Source organism: Agelaius phoeniceus, chromosome 3, assembly GCF_051311805.1.
Source record: "Agelaius phoeniceus isolate bAgePho1 chromosome 3, bAgePho1.hap1, whole genome shotgun sequence".
Taxonomy (NCBI): Eukaryota; Metazoa; Chordata; class Aves; order Passeriformes; family Icteridae; genus Agelaius; species Agelaius phoeniceus.
This window is the reverse complement of record NC_135267.1, coordinates 29753255-29770428: the sequence shown is the minus strand read 5'-3', so window position 1 is coordinate 29770428 and position 17174 is coordinate 29753255. Positions and strand designations below refer to the sequence as shown.

The following is a 17174-nucleotide window of genomic DNA, read 5'->3' as shown; positions in this document are numbered from 1 at the left end:
ACAGGAAGAAGGAGAAATATTTGGATTTTTTTCTCTAAAGAAAATGAAAAGAAAATGTGTATGCATATGAATGGGGGACAAAGCAAGAGAGAATGAATGCAAACACATAAATGCTTTCTTCAAATGAAAGTGAATAAGTGAATGTCACAATTTGAGGAGGTTATTGATAGGAAAAAAAAATACAGTTGAGACAGTGAACTTTAAACAAACCTGAGAAGTTTAAAGAGCACATGAAGAACTAAAGAACTAAACAAGAACTTAGTGTGTCAGTACTACGATACTCAGGAAATGAAGGGCTGTTATATTCTCATCATCCTTTAGACTTCAAAGAAAGTAGAAATTAAAAAGACAAAGCATTAACTCCTGAGAGGCCAAAGGAAAGGTTTTTCATACATTTTTTCCTAAGGCAGCATTAAATCAGTATGATGAAACAAATAGATGGGAGGATCAACTAACAGATAGGACAAGTGTTTTCAGTAAAACATTGCCGGCACATGAAGCACTGGAAAGTGATTGGAAGTAGTCAGTGTGGAGTCACAATGGGGAAGTCAGGCTTGATCACCTGTTCATGTCCCAGGCATGATAGCTGCAGTGCACTAAGCCTGTTGTATTACAGCAGTGCTTAAAAATGACAGACAACCCCCTGAAACAGATGAAATGGTTCATTTTGCCTGTACTTTCCTCATATGCAAATAGTTGCCAAACTACCTTACTCCCCTTTTGTTTATTCTTCACCCTTTACTAACCATATCAAGCTCTGAAACCACTCAGATACATCCCCCACCTTAACCAGACTTTGCTGTTCCCTGAAATGCAAAGTCACGAGCAAAATCCTTATGAATTACATATTTTATTCATCAATTCATAGAAAACTGGAGAGTGAGTTACAGAGAAAATAGAGGGAAAAAGAAGGAGATCAAGAGGGTGTGATGGATAATATTCAGAAGACAAACAAAAGCTGATTATCATGAACCAGAAAAAGGATAGCTGGGGCTGGAAGGGAGAGGGAGAAAAGTGAAAGTAACCTCCTATTTGTTAATTTCATTTTTTCAGCAATGGCAAGATGATCAGCATAAACCTGGCTATTTTGAGGACTCCTCAGCCTCTCTCAGGGATTCAGGAACTCCAGGAACTTCTTCATCTAACCTTTCCAGACTAAAGGGTTCTTGAAGAACTTTGCTTCCATGCTTGTTGGTGCATTCCTCCACCTTGTCTTCCTTATGACTTCATCAACAAAACCATCAGGACTTACAGCTGACCCCCTTACCACAGCTGACTCTTTACCACTTTTGCTGACTACTTTTATACTTCCAAAGACCTCTAAACAGAGCCTCATCCTTCTGCCCTCTCATAACAACCAAACCTGACAACCCATCTCTGCACAGCTTCTCAGGTCAACCCCCTTTTACAAGCAAGACGTCTTCAATGTCTCAGTGAAAGAAGTGTATCAGACAGAATAAGTTAATCCCTCTAATTGTCTTTTCTTTGTTATTGGAAGCCACATTGTATGAGCAGGGATCGAGAGTCTTATGTCAAGTCCATCTGGAAAAGAGCAACTCTTCATGTCAGTGGAAGAGCTCAATCTTAGGTGCCATACTGCTGCTGTGGTGTGGCCTATGAATAATTCAGCCATGTCTGTTCTCTGTGCCTTGGTATGATCTCACATGGATTACTGCTGTAGAAGTGGATCTACATGGAATACACCCGAAGACCATAACCCCTGTAACCCAGTATAAGTGCTATGTCCTGTGGAAACCTTGAGATGAGTAATAGAAGACTCTTCTTCCATTTCCCCCTCTTCTAGCTTGAATTGACTTGTTTCCTTTCCAAAACCTATTTTTCCTACCTAATGACCTAGATCAACAGACAGTGTCACTCAGAATGCCAGACTGAGAACACACTCTTCTTCACTAGCCTTCTAAATCACAAAGAGATTGAGCCTTTACCTTCAGCCTAGATTCCTGCACTGTTTAACTCTATTTATGTGGATATTATGGGCATGGATAATGACATATAAGAGGAAAGTGCAACTAATGGACTTCAATAGAACTGTGTTAAGTAACAGATTGTCTCCACACTGTCCCAACAGACTTACTCAGATACCACATCCATGGAGGTAGAACTTAGTACAACTCTCTTCAACACCATCTTAGGATATCTCAGCTGGCCACATTTGAGGTTTGGATTTGTCTAGAGCTAGATTCTTTGCTTTAGAATAAGCAGCTTCTCACCTAACTTGAGTGCATGATCTTCTGCTAGGTATGTCAAAAAATTCAGTCTGCTGGACACATTCTGCCCATGCTTATTACATAGCGACAGAAAAAGGTTCCTCATCTAAGGTACATCATCTGTTATATTTTTGTTACAGTTGCCAAATAAGATGATTATTAGCCTTTATAGAAGGATAAATCTCATTTTGATGAGCATTTTTGGTGAGCAATTCTGCTCTTAGAGTCTCTGAAATTTTTAAGAATGTATTTTTACTAGAAAATATAACAGTGTCAGAGGATGTTCCTGAGCATGGGAATATGTTCTTTTAACACTTCATTTCTGTGTAATCTTTTCCTTTAAGGAATTTTCCTTGTGTTTTTTCACAGCATGGGCCAACTCAAACTTTTGGTACACCAAGAGTTAAAAAGTTCTATAGTTTCTGACATTCATATCCTAAATTCAAAATTTATATCTCAAAACCCTTTGTTTTGAGTGTGTTTTGATATTCAACCCAACTATCGTTTCTTCCTGTGCAGACCACCAGTCACACAATTTTATCCTTCGTGCTAATTTACCTACATCATGGTTAAAAGGATTCTTCCTCCTTACATATTTTGTCTGCAAGGCACAATCCAAAAGGAATTCTTCAAAATTTTTACTATGTAAAATACTGCATTGCAGGGAGAAAGAGGTACTGATAATTTCCCAGGACTTGCTTTTAACAGCTGAGTGCTTATAACAATCTTAGTTATGATTAACAACTCTGTGTTTCTCTTCAGGCTAAAGAAGTTTTGACCTCTTACCCCAAATACCTAATTTGACCACTTTAACCAGTACACTCTTGGGCGTGAAGAGGAAAAGGAACACTAACTCTCCATTGTGTTTTGTGGCTTGCAGGAAAAATAATCCCCAACTGATAAGACTAATCTGCCCAGATTTGAGGAATTTCTGTCATGAATCCTAATGAAAAGATATATGTTCCTCAGGACAAAGCTGAGATGCTTAAGCATTCCTTTTGCCTTAGTATTTCCTACTGTTTAGTTCAGCTGGCTCTACTCAGCTTGCTGAGCTCTGTGGAAATTACATGCAAAATCTTACAGCTCTCATTTTTTCATGAGCTGTAGGTACACAACTTGTTGCTGAAGCTTCTGTCAAGGAACAAACATTCCTGGAAGTTAAACACTGAAAAACTGAGCCCAAATTCCCCTGTGGATTAGGCTCCAAGCTTATTCACACTTCCCCATACTTGCTACATATATCTGTAATTTAGTATAATTTTCTATATATTTAAAAAAAATGTATAACTCCTTAGGAGGATCTTCTAATTTCTCATATCATACATATATAACCAAGTTCTGATAACTAATCACTAGGCATATGTATAGGCATATGTTAACCATTTTTGGTTTTTGTTAGTGAGGTTCAGACTATAATCCTGTGCTCTTTGGTGGAAACCATTTTTTGTTTGAAACTGTCATCAGTAAGATTTTGAAACTGTAATACTGCTTTACTCTAAAAAAAATAAATGCCTTTGGAGAATCCTCAAGCATATAAGGTGTCCCTGCATATGGCAGGGACTAGATGATCTCTAAGGCCCCTTCCAACCCAGGCCCTTCTATTATTTTATGATTGCTTTCTTGTTTTCTTTTTGCGTATTACAGATGCATGCTTAAAAGCAATTTATTTGACTTATTTAAAGGCAATATCCTGCAGAAGACCTTCTTCTTTCACCTTTAGACCCCAGCTCCCTCAAGCATTGAGCCATATGACATCAAGGTCCTGTGGTTTGGAGTTAGTAATCATGCTGGAGCAGACAGCAGTGTTTAATGCAATTTATTGGATTTTAAAATTAAATGCAGCTTTAAAAGAAATATTTTCCATTTTGAGTAAATCATACCAATTGTTATGCTTTGGTACTGTTTATGAACTCACTGCTGCTACAAAGATAGTAGATGCCAGCTGGAAAACAAGTATGTTCATTCTTTTCAGATTCAATTGAGAGTGGCTCTTACATAACTGTATCCTAAACACCCAGAAAATATCTCTTTTCTAAAATGATTTCTGTAGAATCTGAAATTAGATATACTATGCTGTGTTTTTCAATAGATCATAAGGGGAAATAATTTTTTAAAAGCTGTCACTGCAGTTTGGCAATAGTGAAAAGAACAATAGCTCATTTGTTTAGCAAATTTAGACTCCTGTTTGTGAAAGAGGTAAAAATCATGACTCCCTGTCAAAAAGAGCCTCAATATCCACTGTGATAGTGTCAGTGATTACAGTTTACAGCTTAGTGTCAGGATAGTCAGATCATTGTGAGAGATGGGAACTTTTATAAGATATCATATTACCAGAAGGATGCACTGTGAGGATGAGAAAGGCAGCAAGGACGTGCACATATCTTAGTTTTTTATAAAAGTGAACCACACTCATATACTACCACTGATTCCCAAAGGAATAATGGGAAGAATACTCTTGAAGACTGACTCTTTGTTAACCTGTCAGGAAGTAAATAAAATCAGGGGTTTTTTTAACATCAATACATGCTAAAATATTTTTAAAATGTTTAGAATTTCATATATTGATTTGAAAACATGAATATATATAGCTAACTTTATGTATAAAAGCATTTAAAAAAGCCTTTTTATTTCATTCAAAGTATGTACATTTGAAGAACTAGTTCTCAGATGTTAAAATTGGAAATACCTCTGGCTCCATGTGATCCATCAATTCCGTGGGTAGGATGCAGGCTTATGGAAGAATAAACCAGTTATTTTTTATAAATAACCAAAAAAATTGTCACATTTTAAAATCTGAATCTGTAACATAACAGGAGGTAAATCCCACCTCACTAGAGAGAGCCTGAATTTTTTTCCTAAGTTACAAAATGCTTGAAAACATAAGATGACAAGACTAACATTCTGTTGAAACATTACATAATAAAAACTGGTATCTGAGATTTAAAAGCATAAAAGGAAATAGAAGGAACAAAGTTGATAAGAAGAGATCACACAATAGATGAAAATCTAAAATTAAATATTTAATTAGAACTCTGGTTTTGTTTTCAAGGTAGGTGGCATTGCACAGGCTATATTACAGTATTTTATGTTTGTTTCTTTTTTTTTTTTCAAAAGAGAATACTGTTTCTTTTTAACAGGCCACTTTAATATTAATACAAGTGTAATAGGATCAGAACTGAAAATCAGCTAAATATGGTAAATTTTACATTATTGGGAAAATTACAATTTCTTTTTGTATTGTAAAAACATTTATTTTTAACAATTTACCTACATTAATCAAAAAAGTACATCATATTTAATAATTTTACAAATTCTTCATAAAAAATATATCTCTGTACAAAAAGTTCTTTTGCACCTACTTCATGTCACAGCAGCATGTAGTGAAATGGCAGAATGGAATAGTGGGAATGAAAATTAGATTGACTTGGTCATTATGCGGGCGTTCTCCCCAGTCCCCCCACCCCCACTTTTTTTTTTATTTTTTTAATAACAACTTTTTTGTTTACAAAATATTTTACACAAGAAAAAAAAATTATTGCAGCTAGCCTGGAGAAAGGCAAGATGTGTGATACAAGCAGCAGTTTTTAACAGCTTTGAAGCACATAACCTGTTTTTTAAAAAAAATATAGCATGTATTATTAGCCTGTCATAATGATCTGGTCAACGCTGGGGGAAAAGTCTTCTGCATTTATATGAAAAAAAAAAAAGATTTCCTGGCTGCCATTACCCAGCCACTGCACATCGTCTTAAGAGCCTCACTCTGAAGTAGCACCATATCTAAGTGCATGCACACACAGCCCTCTGTACAATAACTTCAGGAGAAGGAGATCCAACCTGAACAGAGGACTCAAACACAGTGGAGAAGGAGAGGAATTTGAAAGGTGTGGGTAGAACTGATTAAACTGCAATACTTTGGTTTTGCTTGGTTTCCAGTGTGAAGCTGCTGCTTAATCAAACACTGCAAGCAAACTTCCTAGGATAATTTGTTAGTGTGGTCCTTTTGAGTGTCCCTGATCAAAGAGCACTCACTCAGGACAAGCAATTGTTACATTACCTCTCAAAATGAACCACTGGATAATGGATTCATGGAATCTGGGCGCACTAATACAAAAAACCAAACTATGGTCTTAACTATTCTCCTTTATCCTCCAACACATTCCTTGGTGGTCATAGTGAGACAGGGCACTGAAGCATACACTGTAATGACAAGACTAGAACTCATCAATAAAAGCTATGTATTTTGTTTTCAAAAGTCTATTTTTTTTCTGTCATTGCCACTACAGAAAGAGTTTTAATGCAGAAACGTCAATTTTTAACACCAGTCAGAAACTTTCCTCTGACAATATTCTCCTTCCTAGCCCACTGTTCCTACAGAAGCTCTTCATTTGCCAAGCAACTGCCTCTATGTGGGGGAGGATTAGGACAACTTTTACCTGATGACTGTTCTTTCTCAGAAAATGTGAAAGGCTCTGAGATGGGACAGCTAAATGAAACTTACTGCACAATAACTTCAGAAACAAAAACAAAAAAGAAAGCAAAAAACTACAAACAAAATGAACAAGGAACTGACTGGAAAGGATTATTTATTAAATTTTCTTCAGAGTTTCTTGCTCATATAAAGAACGTAACAGCTGCAGGCCCTACATGTATTATATGTATTATATGTATTTATGTATTATATTGCTGGTATTTTTCATCTAACAGATGCAGTTGTTAAGCTGACCAAGGGTTACCTTTGAAATTTTTGTTGCATTCCGCAACATTAGCTGAAAAACCTGTTACTGGGCTTATATTACCTTTTTGTTTTGTGTATAACAGCCAGATCTACACACATATGGAGTTCAGAAAAAACTTTTCAACAGGCTTAGATAGCAATAGGACAATAGGAAATTTTGAAATTCAGAAAAGTAAAACAAAAAAACAGCATCCAAAAAACAGCCCTGAATTAGAAGAAAAGCAAAACATCTTTTCTGTATTTTGAACTCAATGTGTATGACTAAAACCAGATTTTGCTTCATTATTTACTATGATTTCCTAATTTTAAAACTCGATTTAATGAATCTGCCCAATGGCATTTTTGATTGTTTATTTTCATTCAATAAAACCTCTTATTCTGTGCAAACACTAATGATTACTCAACCTTTATATGTATAAATATCTCTGTCAAACTGTGTGAGTAGAAAAACAGTAAGCAGTGTGTTTAATAAAATTTAAAATAAACAAAGCAAAGATAGCTGAATATTTCTCTTTGTTCAAAGTAGAAACTGAATGACCATTTTTTATGGACAATTTGCCCTGTGTTTTTCTATGCTACTGTAATGTGTTTTAGTTCCATGTAACATCAGAAAATGATGTCATATTAAAGGAAAAATGGAAAAAAAATGCAAAGGGGAAGACTGTATTATGAGCACAGGCTCACAGGCTTTATGAGCTATCTAAAATAAATTACTATTCACATTTGTACATGGCAAGCAGCAATAGCTGCTAACCCCCCTGCTGTTAAATACTATGATACTGACAGTGGTGATTGATGACCAATTTCAGAAGAAAACAATAGTGGCAATGAAAATTTCTTAGAAATGGGCTCTTGTTCTGGCTGAAAGTCTCCAGTGACTTGTAATCATGTTTACAATTAAGTTTAGTTAAAAACTGACAAAAGAAACATTATCCTCTATAGCACAAGATTTTAACTGGTGCTAAACATGGGGGTCAATTTAATACTCCAAGTAAATTTATTGTGGAATGTTTTGCTTGGCAAAGAGTGAGTGAATGTCTATATACAATGGACAGTGTGTAGAAACCCTGTATATTTTTACCAGTATCTTACTCAGTCAGCCATTACACCCTAGTGCAAAAAAAAATTGTGCATTAATATTTTGTGATATTAACGGCTGATTGGGGAATAGGCAAAACTGCCCTATGAATAAAATATACTGTAAGTTTTCCTAATTTTAGCAAGATTTCAATGGTAAAGCATTTGCAAGTGTATGCAACCTCAAGGAAGGCTGTCTCCTTCTTCAAGAGAGCTTTATTTCTTCAGAATATTCCCAGGGATAATCTGTGGTGCTATCATTTGTCACAGTACTCAAAGGATTTATCCAAGTGCCCAGAAGAACACATTGAAAGGCATTCAGCCGCATACAAATATGAGAGTCTGAGGCATTAAATATGACAAATTGGCATGACTTGGCAGTCTTCCTTAATGTGTGCCTTGGTTTGAAGCAGATGCAGCCAGGCATTTTGATCCAACTTTAAGATGAAAAAATATTCTTTGTCTGATCCCCCGAAGACTGACACGTTTTTACCAGAAAATTTAGCTGCATGTAGGCTGACAGAAGATGTTAAAGATTACAGCAGCAAAGCCAAGAGAAGGGAAACTGGTATATGGCACCAAAGGAATTACTGCTTGTCCATCAGAGGTATGGCTATGAATCAGTCATATTGGGCACTGAAGGCTATACCACTGTACAAACTGTGTTCAGAGTCGTATCAAACCTCACAGCCTTTGCCTCTGTGGGTTTTAAGTTTGTGTCATACATGGGATTTTCAAATGAAGCTTGTCCATTACTGTTTTCATGTCCAGCATATCCATTGTACTGTACTTTTGGTCTCGTTCTGGAGAAAAAAAGACAGGAAATTATCATCAGCAATAAGACATTCTAATATTTCCACTCTGTCTACATACAACAACAAGTGTCCAGAATATCTTGCACTGCTAGCGGTAGTACCCTCCAGGTAAGTGTCTGCAATTCCATTTATTCCAGGTAGATCTCCCACAGCATGTCTTTCTACCTCCATACCAACAATAAACACTGCTGAATACCTTGTCCAAATACCTGTAATCAGATTGATCAAATCCTGACTGATATTCACATAAATGTTGTCAATTCAGCATCAAATGATACTGAAACTAACTAGTCTTTTATTTTTGATAGTGTTTTATTACCATGAAAGATTTATCAAAATTTCAAGAACATTCACATTTTTATGCAAAGCTCTGTTAGAACAAATTAAGACAATAATTAAATAAAAATAAACCAGAACTGTGCAGTTTTTCTGATATATTTAGAAAGTGATATCCTATGATATTATATACTAATATTTTAAACTTAAATATCTTAGTATCTAGAAGTCTCTAAAGAAAGATAATATGTTCAGTATATTGTTTTATACAAATAATTGTAATAAGGCAAGAAAGGAGATAAAAGACTGCAAAATGTAAGTGCTTGGTGCTTAATAAATCAATTTATAATCTCATTATATAACTTCAGAAAAGGGTTCTTGAAAGTCAAGTTCTTCTTATAAAATTATTCTGTTTTGGATAGCAGATAGGGGGAAAGCTGTCACTGAAAGCTATCACTAGTGGAAATTGACAACATGGAAATAATTCTGTTACTAATAAATATTTTTTATGCCTATTTTAATTTTATAACTACGAAACAATCTTAGAAACTAACCAGGACCTTTCCTAAGTAAAATTAATTAAATATATTTCAATTTTGCTCAGAAAAATTGGGATGCAATCTTCATTCCTGAAGTAATCCTGTCAGCCAGATAACAGCTATAACTGTGTAAAAAAGATTTAACAACCCTGGTTCTAATTAGATGATGTTTGTGTGAGATAGCACAGCAGAAACATCCATAAAATTGTACGCTAAGACCTTCAAGTTCTCTGTTACAGAGAGCCCCTAGGGACATAACTACCATTGCATCATTTTGAAAGTTTCATGCTGTTACTCTGATCATTAATGTAATTTCAAGAAAGACCCTTCAGGACTTATAGATTCTGTTCTCTTTCCATTGGAACATCCTTTCTTTTGAAAAGAATAAAGTTTGACCTAAAATTAATTTACCTCACTAATCAACTTGTTAGTTTTTTGATGGAAATATGACACTTATATTGCCTCTAAAACCTGCAGTTTAGTGTAAGAAATTCACTGAAAATATAAGAAAGGGAAAAATATTATTTGAAATATTAAGTTATGAGAAACATCTCCTATCTCAAATATAATTCAAATGCAGGCAGAACTGTAATGCTGCACCAGCCATACCATTAACAGAAGGATTATAGCTGCTTGTCTAAAGAATGAGTTTTATCACTATTAAATACATACATATCTCTACTGCTCCTGTAGGGCATTAAAAATTTCACAGGATAAACTACAAAATGTACCCCTATGTCACAAAATAATTTTTTATGAGTTTGCCTCCTCTTTCTAAGCAATATTCCCTTTTCATTTATTTCTTCTCCAGGTCCAAATGCCTGGGCGTTCATGATGCTCTTAAAGCTCCCCCCACCACTGCAGAACAGGAGCTGTCTGAAAATGTAGGCTTGAAGGCATCAGAAAAGTGTCTTACAAAATCAAATTTGAAGACATAGTTGACAGCTCTTCCTGAGCAGTTTTTGTCAACAAAAGGCTATACTATATTTCAGGACATGGATCATTTTTAACTGCAGTTCCCAAGTTCAAGCCCCATGGCAATTTATTTTTCCCAAACCATCTAATGCTGAGGAGGGCAGACAGTCTACTGCATTGTAGGGCACTGTAGACCTCAGATTGTCTGTGTGATTTCTTGCAATCACAAAATACTCTTGGTGTCATGATTACATGAGTACAAAAGTTTAAAAAGCATGTTCTTGTTATATACTATTTTGCAAATAGTTCTCAGAATGAACAAATTTTCAGAGGATACATAAATATAGCCTTCAAACCAGATTTCAGACAACATTGTTGGATTTATTCTATTATCTAGTGACATAGAAAAGATTCATATGACCTGAAGTGGTGTCAATTCTTATAGTAATCACTAGCTGAATCAGCACATACTAGAAGTAGCCGCATTATGGGCTGTTCCCTCATGGGATTTATGGATTTTTCAGCTTGTATAATTAGTACTAATAAGCTTTTTGAAAGAAGCAGCATACATTCAATTTAATAAGGCATTAAAATGAAAACATAGAACATGTGACCTCAGATTTCAATCTGATTCAGCCTAACGAACCAAGAAGGTTGAAAGGTTTTTGCTCCTTAATAGAGCAACTCATTTTTCAAAATGTACACCATTAAGAACTGCCCTGCACTGAACTCCTTCATGGGAATACCTAGAAATATTTGTCTTTCTAGAGCAAAGATGTTCTTAAAAGCTTTTAGCACAGTGTTCTCTAGTTACCTATCAAAATCAAACAAAAAAACTTATTAAATTATTGAATAAATAATATTTACAATACCTGTGTTTGTAGAGGTAAAATGCAAACCCTGATAATATTAGAGCAAAGAATGGTACCAGGATGGCAGCTGCAACTGAACTGCTGTTTGTACCATAATAGTGATTTGAAAGGTCTGTATCTGCACTTAAAGGACCTGAAATGAAACAAAATGGGCAGAAATAAAATTTCCACATTATCTATGGGGAGAAAGAATCCCCGTGTTACCTAGCTAATTATGTCCTTTTTATTCAAGAGTTAAAGAAGATGATGTCTTGATCAAACAATTATATTTAAAAACGTGAAATAAATACATGCAGAATCATAGTATAAATACTGTTAATACCACTTTACGATATATCAATAACTATCAAAATTATTTGAAAATAGTATTCAGCAAGTAAAAGAATTATGATTATTGACATAATAATCTGATGATGACTCAATTTAATAAAGTTACGCCATATAACTTCTAAAAAACAAATTAATTCTACAAAAGTACTGTATGCCAGCAGTCTTAATATTCATCTTGCAAACAACAAGCAATGCAAGACCACAACAAACAAGAACAAGGAAGGAAAAACTGAGGTGACTGCAATAAAACAGTGGCTCTCCTCGGCTCAGAAGCCCTCCCAGGTCTGCACCTGTGTCCACGTCCCTCCAGCAGCTGTGGATAGAACAGTGCAGAGAATGCAAACGCAGTGGCCTGTGGCACGGCCTCGCTGGGCTCCTGTTGTGGACAGGCAGATAACCTGGACTGTAAAGCCTTTTGTAGAACACATTTTTTCATCAGTGTAAAGAGACACATCGCTAAGTTGCTTAAATAGTTGACCACCTTGGTAATTCAAAATGTGAAGGATGAAAGACAATTTAATGATGAAAAATACAGAAAATTTTATCGGAAAAAATGGTTTTTGAGATCCAACTTCATGTTGCCAGTTTGAACTCACAGCTCTTCAGAAAGCAATATAGGTCCCATTCAAGAAAGAAAGACCAGGATAGAGGAAATGTGCAGAGAGGATTGGGCTTGGTCAAGTATCTGTGCTTGATATTCTGGGGTATTATTGCTATTAAGAGTGGAGAAGAACAGGAGACACTGCTGTTTACCTCTCAGAAATGCTCCAAACCACCAGTACAGGGTGTTTCAAACACCACAACTCCCTCATTGAAAGCAGCAGCATCAAACAGTCTTTTTAGGACTCTAGTGCAAACCAGTTATACAGTAGAGACATGGCCACTCTGCTAATTTCACCAGTCTACTAAAACATCTAAGTTCAAAAACTGAGAAAACAAAAACCAGAGAGAAAAGTAATAATTCTCCTATGATCCCAGGAAATGTTCAAGGTCAGACTGGATGGGGCACTGGCAACCTGATCTAGTGAGTAATACCCCTGGCCACAGTAGGTGGTTTGGAACTAAATTATCTCTAAGGTCTCTTCCAACCCAAATCATTTAGCCATTCTATGATTTCTTGCAGTTCAAGCTCAATGGAAAAGGCAAATAAGTTTTTTTTCCTATGAGACATCTTTAAACCATAGATGTTTCCAAGTGTCAATATTAAACTAGCTTTGGCACATTTAATTTAAAAAAATGTACTAAATTTTAGGAAGCAACTAAGTGGCCTTTAAAATGAAGCCAACCTCCCTAGGAATTTCAGTATTGCTACATTTGATCACTTAAAATATGACAAAATCTTGCACTAAAATCTTTTTCACTGTCTTAATCTTCTGTCACGTTTTAGACTTCTCTACACATTTCTCTGCAGAACTGGTGAAGGAAAACCTTCTCAAATTAATAAACCTATTATTGTGGTAGATGGGATCATGTTATGAGCTTCATCATACTACTCTTAATATTGAACTGTTTTAGAACACAACCATTTTATAAAAATCTTGGGATTTGGTAATACAGTACTTGTCCCAAAACTCAAGCTGTGAAAATATATTTGGCATAAATTTATATATTTGTTCTGCATTGTACATGTACTGGAAATCCTCTAACTTGTCTAAATTGAAAACAGACAAACTACAGTAGGCCAAACAGTTAATAGAAGTCAACTTACACCAAAAAAATCTGGAATTAATATTCAAATTCTTATACAAATTTCAAATAGAAATATGTGTCATCAATGAAGTCTTAAATTCTATCTCAAAGCTATCATCATGCCACACATGATAGATATATTTTAATGTACAAGCAGCAGAAAAACTATAAAATTCATAAAAAACAATTTTCAGTGACCTTTTTGGTTTATTTAGTTTATTTTAAAGAGTATTGTGTAGCTCAAGATTTAAAATCAGGCACAAATTTACACTTAAAGAGTTTCTTTTAAGTTATCTATATTGGATAACTGATTCACATTTAATACTTTACACAAGACTTCTAATGGAGGTAATCACATATTCTGTATCTCTACAGTTTTTGAAGTACCACACTTAAGGTAACAAAACTAGAAATTTTTGACTGAAGTTTACAAGCTTTAATTGGAGAGTTTCAACCTTGAGTTGACCAGGTTCAGACTCTGCATTGCATGTTCTTTTCATTGGGAAAAAACCTTCACTGCAGTTTTGCATAATCTGAATTTCAGTCATGTATGAGACTCAGTATAATTTCAACATGGTCTAGTCTACTCATTATAATAATTTTCAGATCTGTTTGTGATTAAACATATCCTGATGTGAACTTTCTCATTCTCCTGACAGCATTATTATTGTACTGCCCAAACTAAGGTAGTAATTGCTACCACATCTAAAAACAGAAAAGTGGAAATACCTAAATATACATACAAAATGTATGCAAAGGATAATTTTATTTACTTTTCATTAAAACAGCCATATCTTGTCACCGGAAAACATGTTATTTAAAAGAGGGATGTTCAGTAAGATTATAAATGTTTTTGGGATTTTTTTAACAGTTCATGTAATAACTGGGCTTTAGTTTCCTAAAACAGCAGCAGTCAGCTGAATTCAAATTTTGATAACACACAGGGAATTCATTAATGTACAAGCTGTGTATTTTTATTCTTGAGGTGATTGAAAAGTGTTGTCATTTATAACTAATAGAAAATAATACTTTTTAAAAGAAAATACTGTGCAACCTGATCTCATGGTGGCAACCCTGCCCTTCTGACCAAAGCCATTCCATGATTCTCTGATTAAAAAATATTTTCTTATCATTATGTGTATCTATCATATGCACATCTCCTTTGGCTCCTAGCTCGGGGTTTCAGTTGACTGGCATCTGTACAGCATGGCTCAGTCTTACTAAGAGAAATGCTGTTCAAATCAGAGAAAATGTGACAGCAAAAGCCATGCAAGATTAAGAAAAGTAGAATTACATGCCTAAGAGTAATTTCTGAGACAAGGATGGTTAGCAGGTCAAGGATTTAAGAGAAAAAAATACCAACACAGAAAGAAAATCAGCAGCTTCCAAGGAACAACATAGGCTGGAGCTTCTTCACCTGATTGAACCTGTTGGACAGCAAAGACTCTGGATAGGTGCCTCACTGGGTGTAGACATGTGTTAACAAACAGTTCCATAGCTCATTACTCCAGATGTCTGTTTGCACTTTAGCTAACACACAACAGCTCTGTACTCTGGAGCTCTTGTGGAGCTCTCTCTGGAGCTCTCAGGGCACTCTTTCAGTACCCTGTTTAGATGTAGAGTTTTCTTGTGAATGATGAAGTTCTGTGAAATGGTCTGGAGAGGAAGGATGATTTATAGAATGAAATCTAAAATTCACATCTCATGATATTCAACACTTTTAAGAGTTGATTAATTTTCCAGCAATGGATGTGTATTCCACAGCCATTGATCTAATATAACACAGATGCAAATTAATTATGCATATTTCGTTTTTTGTTAATATCTTATATCAATCTAGACAAGTCAAAAAGTACTTAGAGGAAAGAAAAGAGGTGGGTAATTTTATTTCTCCAGAGAAAATAAATACAGGAAAATAATAATTTTGTGAAGAAGGTTTCTCTTCTCACAGAGTCACTTCTTACACAATTTTAAAAGAAGTGTCCAGATTGGAATGAACAAGATTTTAGAATAAACATCTTCTATAAATTTAGTGTTGAGGCATAGGCACTCAGCAATTGCTGAAACTGAACTTAGCCACAGACTTGCATCCTTTTAAAAACCAAGTTGCTATAAACTAACAGACAAAAAGTCCTCAGAAATTAGATTACTGGAGAAAGGTTAAATAATTTGGTGTCACAACTTGGGCCTTTTAAGAAGGCTCAGGTACAGTTCTAGTTCTCTAAACAGACTTATAACAGATCTCTTTGTCCTTTGCATTGTTTTCCAAAGCTACAACTAAAATTGCTTCTGAGAGAGGATAAAAAGTACTAAGAAAGAAAAGTTCTTTCTGTTTTCATGTCACTAAGTTCAAAGACTAAGCATATTCAGTTGTTTGAGCACAGTTCTAATAATGCCAACATTGTGGGTTTGGTTGCTGTGTGAGTCATTCATTTAAGAGCTGGACATGATTTTCCTTGCGGGTCCCCTCCAACCCAGAATATTCTGTGATTCTGTGATACCCACTAAGACCAGTCTTTTTCTAGCATTGTGTTATAGAAAATTATTTATAAAATACCTTGGTCTTTCCTATTTGACCAAGTAGTTCTCCATAAATGCTGTCTTTGAAATATGCTTGCAGATGGAGAATTTCACACTAATTTATGTATGCACCAATTTATGTATACTTTTGGCTTACTATAAAGGCAGCAAATAATTAAACTTAAAAACCAGAAATATGTTAAGTCTTCAGACAGAGGATATATGAGATCATCATTTCAGCAAGATATTCATGATCAGAATAGACTTATAAACAAAAGCCAATTACCCTTGAATATAAGAGGGTATTGACAAATATTACCTATATTGGATAGAAATTTGCTGTTTCCTTTTAGCTGTTAATTATTCAATAGAGAATAAGCAATTTATAGAAAGTCAGTGCCTATTTAGCAATCTTGTAAAAGAGATGGTGTCTGCATTTGCAGCAAGCTCTCTACCAGGATGTCAAAGCTGAAGATGAGAGGTCCTCAGTCCAGGAATGCAGGATTAACTTGGACACTCCAGGTCCTTACTAGCCTTATACAAACTGATCTCTTATATCACAGCTCTAAAGGGTGATATCAACAATATTTTCCAGTACTGTAGAATATATCCACCAGAGAATTCTCTAACTGTTTAACTTTCTGCTTATTCTTCAATTACCACTATGAGTTATTAATTTCACATAGAATCCAGCTTTTATTTTAGGTACCTGGCAAACCATGGATATATTTTTTGATCTTGCTTAAAATAATAGCAAATATAAATATACATCCCCCCCAAACAGAAACAACAAACCACATTCTTACTGTGTCAAGGTAACAAAGGCTGCTTAACAGAGACATGTTTGAACAAATGTCGATGCTCTACTTTTACAGTATGATAGCTAAAATCAGAAAACAAAAGCAGCTTAGATATACCATCGTAAAGATTACATGAAAGTACAGGCAGTCACATAATCTGTCCTACACAAGAGTTTATTCTGAAGATTGAATTTGTATTCGGCCTCAATAATCGGCAATTCTTAGGCTGGGACTCTGAAGAGATGGGTTTCTGCCCCTAGCCACTAAACATACTTAGCAATTTAAGAGATGGCCAAGATGAGCAAATCCACAGCATAACTCTATTACAGCCCTTGACAGAGCAAACAACTACAAAAGAAATTCAACAGAACTCTAAAG

General features: G+C 35.1%; 1 protein-coding gene across 2 annotated transcripts in view; it reads right to left on the bottom strand.

Annotated features, from left to right (window-relative positions):
* Positions 1–5227: 5227 nt before the first annotated feature.
* Positions 5228–17174, bottom strand: part of CSMD1 (CUB and Sushi multiple domains 1) — a 1075408-nt gene continuing 1063461 nt past the window's right edge. For both annotated transcript variants that reach the window (XM_054629077.2, XM_077174973.1), the window contains 2 exons: positions 11458–11590; positions 5228–8843 (listed from right to left, as the gene is read on the bottom strand). In XM_054629077.2, the coding sequence (XP_054485052.2) occupies positions 8684–8843; positions 11458–11590 (293 nt within the window). In that variant the 3' untranslated portion in view covers positions 5228–8683. The remainder of the gene's footprint in view (positions 8844–11457; positions 11591–17174) is intronic.